At 38.2% G+C, this 8,016-nt stretch overlaps 1 protein-coding gene across 1 annotated transcript; it reads left to right on the top strand.

Moving 5' to 3' along the window:
* Nucleotides 1-4,330: 4,330 nt before the first annotated feature.
* LOC101294826 (protein FAR1-RELATED SEQUENCE 5-like) lies at nt 4,331-7,465 on the top strand. The gene is made up of 5 exons (XM_004292998.1): nt 4,331-6,457; nt 6,543-6,611; nt 6,972-7,049; nt 7,158-7,226; nt 7,316-7,465. Exons 1-5 carry the CDS (start codon nt 4,331-4,333, stop codon nt 7,463-7,465), a joined length of 2,493 nt encoding a protein of 830 aa, XP_004293046.1.
* Nucleotides 7,466-8,016: the final 551 nt, after the last annotated feature.

Below are 8,016 nucleotides of genomic sequence, written 5' to 3'. Positions count from 1 at the left end.
TGTTAGAGTGAGTGGACAAAAATAAATTAATAAATATTTATGCATTCCCAATTTGAATTTCATAGAAAATATATTGCATGTGGCAGCTCAAAAGCTCTCAACTCAACGGTTGACAATTTCGTGACTAGCTCCGGCTAGTCTCGAAACTTAAAAAAAATAAAGCCTCTCAGGCTAAATTATATATAAATATATATATATATATGTATTTATACTCGTCATACTCCTTGTACGAATTCTATGAAGGAATAAGCAAAATAGAAATTCATACAAGGCTACTACGCTTACGTCTAACGCTCACGTCACACCATAATGGAATTTTCCTCATTATGGCGGAAAAACACGAGTGTATATACGTGTGGACTCCCTATATGAAAACCAATATAAACCAGAAAAGAAAATAGTTTTCATATAGGGCTACTACGCTTGTGTCTAACACTCACGTCACACCATAATGGTATTTTACCTCATTATGGCGGATCAAGCACGTATGGCTAGCTAGCATTTATATATACATACTATCCTCATAAACATCTAATAAACGTATCCACCGAAAATCTCATTTCCGGGAACTCTCCAAAGGAGGAAAATTGCCAAATATCCAAGAAAGAAATAAATCTCAGCAAAATAAATAAATGATCAACAAAATAATTCATCGCATGTTTTTCAATTAAAACAAAGGTCCACTCACAAATTAGGCCTAAGCCTGATGTTGCTCCGAGGCTTCTTCTGCTCGGGCCTCTTCTCATCCTGTTCCAAATATATAATTAATTTCCCACTAAAAATCCAATAATTAAACAAAATGGGCAAAATTAAACGTGAGCCTCCCTCACACTCATCATTGCCCAACTTTGCCATTCTTAACTCAAAATGGCTCAAACTTCACCCAACAAACCGGCAACCCTAATTCAACCTTTCACAGAATAATGGCTTAAATTCCTCGGCTGGATTCTACATTATTCAACCGCCAAAAATACCACACTTCGGAAAATCATAAACCTATCCAAAACTCATCCAAAAATTCCATAATTCACTTCAATAAACTCCCCTTAATATTCCAAATTTAAAAACATTAAAATCTCCCAACCGGCGCCGGCGCCGACGCCAGCCCCGCCGGCAGCGGCGGCCGGAGGCTGATTCTGGCAACCTCCAATTCCTACCAAATTTTAACAGAAGCTTCCTCTCCACTCCCTCTACAACTTTCCTAACTAGCACAAACACAAATTCCAAGCCTAGCTAGGGCAATCGAACACAAACACCTAAAGAGCCCTAGGATTCAACTTTGAATTTCTCCTTACCTAGCTCAGGAGGGAGTGAGACCTTTGGAGAGGTTGCTGCATAGGAGGAGGGCTACAAAACGAGCCAAGGATCGCCGGCTTTGGTGGCCGGAGGAGGGAGCTCCGGCGAGTGAACCACCACGGCTTCTTGTCGTGATAAATTGAAATTTCCGGCGGGAGAGGGGCTGTCACCAACTCAGGGCTGGAGAGGGAAGGACAGGGGTCCAAACGAGACCGGTCTGGCGGCCTGGCTCGGCCGGTCGACGGCGGCAAGAGCTGGAGAAAAACCGGACACGGGAGAGGTCAGGAGGAGAGAAGAAAAAGAGAAGAGGAAGAGAAGAAAAAAGAAAAGGGAAGAATGGCTTTGGGCCTCTCCCCCCCAAACCGGGCCAACCTTATACACCAAAACCCAACTCTAAAATTTACACCCGAAAATAAAATACCCTATTAAAAATTACCTTTTACTAGCTAAAATTTACCATTTTCACCGTCGTTATATTTTCTCCTACGAATCACTCTTCGAAATAATCGTCCCCCAAAACCCACTAGGGACCAATTACACTATAACTTCATTGACGGAGACGGTAAAATTCTTATTATAATCAAGCTAGTAAATAAGGTAAAAATTTAAGGGTTGGGATGTGACAACCTACATGTTTTGTGAACATGATGTACAAGTTTTTCGAATTATTGACTCACACTAAGAGTAGACCAACTCTAAAGCGTGCAGAATTCACAGACACTTGAAGAATTCTTGAGAGGTCTACATGTTTACAAAGCCTGGTCTGCTTATTTACGAGTGTGGGTCAACTTTTTTTCTGAGACAAAATGGTCTACCAGTTTACGAACAATAACCTACATGTTTTGTGAACATGGTGTACTAGTTTTTCGAATCATTGACTCACACTAAGAGTAGACCAACTCTAAAGCGTGCAGAATTCACAGACAGTTGAAGAATTCTTGAGAGGTCTACCTGTTTACGAAGCCTGGTCTGTTTATTTATGAGTGAGGGTCTACTTTTTTGTGAGACAAAATGGTCTACCTGTTTACGACCAATAACCTACATGTTTTGTGAACATAGTGTACTAGTTTTTCGAACCATTGACTCACACTACGTGTAGACCAACTCTAAAGCGTGCAGAATTCACAGACACTTGAAGAATTCTTGAGAGGTCTAAATGTGTACGAAGCCTGGTCTGTTTATTTACGAGTAAGGGTCTAATTTTTTTGTGAGACAAAAATGTTTACCTGTTTACGAAGACTAATCTACATGTTTTGACTAGGTACATACATCTAACAACCTACTTCTTTTTCTTTATTGACTGTTATGAAACTTAAAAATGGAAATACTCTTGATACTTAATTTGGAATTCAGAATTGACTGATCATTGATTATTTTCCTTTTGTACCATATCCAATCTCAGAAACTAGTCGAAGTTAACAATATACTGCATCATTCTCAATATACACTATAGGACCTTTCATAACTGCAACGAACCTAGAATAAATGATTTTATTTTTTTTGTAATTTTTTTTTTTAGTTACAGAAGCAACACAAGCATGAAGTGTGATTCTGATCAACAATTCATTGCTTACAAGGGACGACTAGAACAATAATACAACCCTTGCGACTGCCCATGCATCAGTACAAACCAAAGTATAGTTAAGATAGTTTACATATGCATTTATGCCAATGTAAACAATGACAACTCTAGTTCTCCACGAAGACTACTCCAAATTCCAACAAAACCCTTGTCACTAAGGATACATTTCACTAGAGATGATTATGGTACAGGTCAGGCGTAAGGTCACAACCTAGACTAAATGATTGAAAGCAAAGATCACTATGTTATAAACAGACTTACTTGAATATCACTTGCTTTCTCACTCAATCCCTTATTTTTGCGCATACAAGCTGCAACATAGTCATTTGAATGATTACTTGCTGCATTATTTTGTGCGGTGGCTTCAAGTTTTTGTTGTGAAACTGTTAAGTTCTCAGGAGCTTGTCCACTCCATATAATATTCTCTATGTTTTGGGTGTCGGTACAAACCCCATATCTCATATCTATAGGATAAATAACAAAGAATTATAGAAATTACAACCTGAACTATAGAGAATGAAAAGGTAGCACCGTAGCAGTCCACAAATCCACAATAGAGAACTGACTCTTGTAAAGAAATGAATTCTTTCGCACATCTGTTTGTCAGGTGTTCCAGCTTTGTGCCCAGCTTACCCCAACCACGCCCTTCCCACACCCCGCCCAGCCTGACCACAAACCACTCTTTCCCCTCCCCCCCCCCTCCATGCCAAGCCTCCACAAAGAGAGCTCGAAGAGACTGAGAAGAGAGCTCTGAGAGAGAGAGCTCGAAATCGAATCCGGAATCAGGATGTGGATTCAGACGGCCGTGTTAACGATAGGATAACAATCAGATTAGATTGAGATAAATACAGCGATCAGATCCTTTATCAAACCATACCTCCTCTTCTCAACGGATCCGGATTCTCTCCTAACAATTGTCTCCTAATACTACCTAATAAGTCAATCTTGACCTCTCATTTTCAACCAACGGTCGAGATCTCTCCAACCTATCTCAAAACCTATTTTCCTATATACTCGACTCATCTCTCTCTTACCCTCAAAATCTCATATCGTCTATCATAAAGCAAAAGTATATTTCTTTCTCATCGTTCTCTCTCTCTCGTTCCTGAAGTTCTGCCTCTCTCCGCCAATCAACCGCCGGTGTCGGACTCCTTCTCTCCGGCGACTGCACGGCCTCTCTCCAACACCGACACCTCTCTCTCTCTCTCTCTGTCCCGGCAAGTTTTGAGATTTTTTTTTTTCTGAAGATCCATTCCTCCTCACGATTGGGATTTTCAGGAAAAAGAAAAATTCTTCTGGAGGTTTGTAGGTGCGCTATTATTACTATGCATTGCTGCAAGCATGACTTTTTGTTCAGTATCATATATCCTTAATTCCCAGCACTGCTTTACTTTGGATCCTTTACTCTTGGTGTTGGTTTTCTAAATTTTTTTTTGAATATAGGTTGTAATAATGGAAGAATCTGGCGAAGAAACTAACACTAGTTTGGAGCAATCGAAATCAGAAGAAGACATGGTTTGGAAACCTAAATATGACATGGAGTTTGATTCTGAGCAAGCCGCATACGACTTTTATAATGAGTATGGACGGAACGAAGGCTTTAGCATTAGAAAAGAAGTGTGTGCCAAGGATAAGAATCATGTACTCACCTCAAGGCTTTTTGTTTGTTGTAAAGAAGGTTTACGAGGGAAGGATAAGAGAGACGATTTGACCAAAAACCCAAGAGCACATACAAGGACCGGATGTGGAGCGCATATGGGCATTAGGTTGGTTAGGCGTACATGTAAATATTGTGTGTATCGTTTTCATGAAGAGCATAATCATCCGCTTGTGAAGCAAGAATGTGTGCATAGATTGCCATCTCAACGGAAAATGACAACCCCGGATGGTGCTTTTCTAGAATTGACCTCGAATTCAGGAGTTCCGTCAAAATCTGCATTTGAATTAATGAGTAAAGAAGCTGGTGGAAGGGAGTCATTGGGATTTACAAAGGAAGATCAAAAGAACTATCTTCGAACTGTCCGACAAAGAAAAATGAAATTTGGAGAAGCTGGTTATTTGATGGAATATTTTTCAAAGCAAACGTTGGAAAATCCTTCATTTTTTTATGAGATGCAACTGGACAGTGAGGAACAGATCACCAACATTTTCTGGGCAGATGCTAAAATGATAATGGATTATGCTATATTTGGAGATGTTGTAAGTTTTGATACAACTTACAAAATTAATGAAGCAAATCGACCATTAGCGGTGTTTGTTGGACTAAATCACCACAGGGAGACGATTATATTTGGAGCTGCTTTAATGTATGATGAGACTGCGGCATCTTTTATATGGTTGTTTAATACTTTTTTGAAGGCAATGTGTGGGAAGCCTCCTAGAACTTTTTTTACTGATCAAGATGCTGCTATAGCCATGGCTGTACTACATGTGATGCCTGATACGTACCATAGACTTTGTATATGGCATTTGATGCAAAATGCCTTGAAGAAAGTAGGTTTCTTATTCCGAAACTCTAATGGCGATGAAAACCAAGGTAATGTGCTCAACAAATTTCTTTATCAGATTGAGGAAGAGAATGAGTTTTTGAGTGCTTGGGAGTCCATGCTTGATGATTACAATGCACATGATGACCCTTGGTTGGCTGCGACATTTGCAATCAGAAAAAAATGGGTGCATGCATATGTGAAGTGGACATGGTCAGCAGGAATGGAAAGTACCCAACTTAGTGAAAGCTTTAATGCTACTTTGAAGGGCTATTTGAAATCAGACTACCAGTTGCCTGATTTTTTTACTCACTTTGAAAGAATGGTAGCCGATAAGCGGTATAAAGAATTGGAAGCCGAGTATGATTTGCAATTCCGGATTGTTCACTGCAAAATGGAGGTAATAATGTTGAAACATGCACGAGAAGTTTATACCAAAGCGATATTTAAATATTTTCAGGCTCAGTTTGAAGACTCTTTAAATTATTCCATCACGAAGTGTGTGTCAGATGAAAATTTTATCTTCACAGTTGTTAGGGATGGATTCACTAAGGAGCGGTTAGTGAAAAGAGAAGGAGAGTTTACTGTATCCTGCAGTTATAGAATGTTTGAGACTGAAGGTATCTTGTGTAGGCATGCTATCAAAGTCATGATAGAAGGCAGAGAAACTACACTAATAAAAAAGATTCCTGAGCAATATGTCTTAGAAAGGTGGACCAAAACTGCAAGAGTTGATAATATTGTGGAAGACATGCATGGGCACGAGATCGTAGAGAATCCAAGATTGAAACAAATTTCTCGAAATAGAAACTTGTGTTATAAATTTGTTCGAATAGCATCAAGGGCATCTGAGAGTGAGAAGGCATATGAGCTAGCAGTTATGGAAGCTGATAAATTAGCAAAGATTGTTGAAGATGTGTTACGTCTAGAAATAAACGGTGATAAAGATGTGGAAGATCAAGACCAAAATGTATTGGCAGATTGCTCTAATGCAAAGGGATTGAAAAAGAGACAAGCTACCCATCGTGGAAAACGCAGAGCTAAGGGAGACTTTGAAGCTGCATTAAGCAAAAGTAAAAAAAAGCCTTCTCAGGTGAGGTTTTTATGTATTTTTGGCTACGTTATTATGTACTTTTTTGCTGAATATAAGTAAACATTGATAATTGACATAATGATAGGTTGCTAAAGTTCGGAATCATAGTGCGGCAATGAACCAATCTCATGCACCTTCTTCACATCAATCTCAGGTATGATAGATTTATTGATGCGTCTGTATGAATTGCTTGCATATATTTTGTTTCCTCCCTAAAAATAAAATATGATAAAGATGTGGTTTGAGTTTTGCTATATGATATCTCTGGCATCTAAATGATTTGGAACTACTAGAACCTAGTTGTGTTTGAAAGAACCTTCCTAAGCACACAAAGGATTGCATTGCATGTTATTCAGCGACTTAAGCTTCATGAAAGAACATGATTTTACATATATAACCCAGGAGGGTTCTGCGCCCTTCAAACATGACTAATTGTATGTAGGTATGAAATCCTTATATTTGGTGTTATTGATTAAAGCAATTGGTTACCACTCACCATTGATTATATTGATAGGTCATTGGGATTTCAACTGCTGGAAAGGGGATAGAGTTATGTAGTCAATCTTCATCGTCTCTTTCACAGTCATCTCAGGTATATTGTCCTTTTTTTTTCTTTATGCAGGAAAGGTATATTGTCTATTATATAAAGAGTTTGAAAAAAATTGTAATGTTATATATGATTCATTACCATAACTTACAGGTATCTATCCACCCTCCTATGATGGTTGGTAATGATCAATATATGCAATTGCTCTGTCGTCCTTATAACGTGAGTGTGTGTTTGCTATACATAAATACATAAATATATTTCCACCTTTTTTTTTTTGTTATCTGATTATAATTCTGGTACTACTACAGATTCATGATTTGAATATGTCAAACGGAATGTTTTGGATGCCTTCTCAAGAATCCTCTGCGGCAAGTACACAAGCATATGTTCAATCAAATATCATAGGATTTCCATCTACATTGCAAGACCCAGGAATGTCAAATCATCAAGAGCTCTAGTGTAGCGACATATTGGCAAATTTGGAAATAAAAAGCTTTTCCCTTGTAAAGTTATGGCTCCTCCAACGCATACTTTTACCCCCAAACAATTGATATTACTTGCTCTTGTTTTTTATTTCAGTTTCTCTGTTCTGTAGACATTAGATTAGCAAAAGAACAATTGCTATTGCTTGCTCTTGTTTTTTATTTTAGTTTCTCTGTTCTATAGACATTAGATTAGCAAAAGTAAGATCATTACGAGTACACTACTTTATAATGTAAGAAACAGGAAGATTAAAGTTCGTCAAGCCTAGCAACACAAGTTTCAACTTTCAAGCATTGCAGAAACCAAGTTGTAGCAAATCTGTGTGAGAGCAACCATTTCATTGATTCAGTTGACACAATCCATCTCATACATAAACAAATAACAAATTCTTCCTTAACATCAACAATGTAATTCATAAAACATACAAAACCCATCTAAGATTCATCAACAAAGAGCTAAATCTCTATTAGACCTACATTAGAAGCACTCATTGCTTCATTTACTAAAATGGTGACAGCCTAAAACT

Source organism: Fragaria vesca, linkage group LG2 (assembly GCF_000184155.1).
Source record: "Fragaria vesca subsp. vesca linkage group LG2, FraVesHawaii_1.0, whole genome shotgun sequence".
Lineage (NCBI taxonomy): Eukaryota > Viridiplantae > Streptophyta > Magnoliopsida > Rosales > Rosaceae > Fragaria > Fragaria vesca.
Note: the sequence above shows the minus strand (reverse complement) of the source record. Positions and strands in the feature narration are given on the sequence as shown.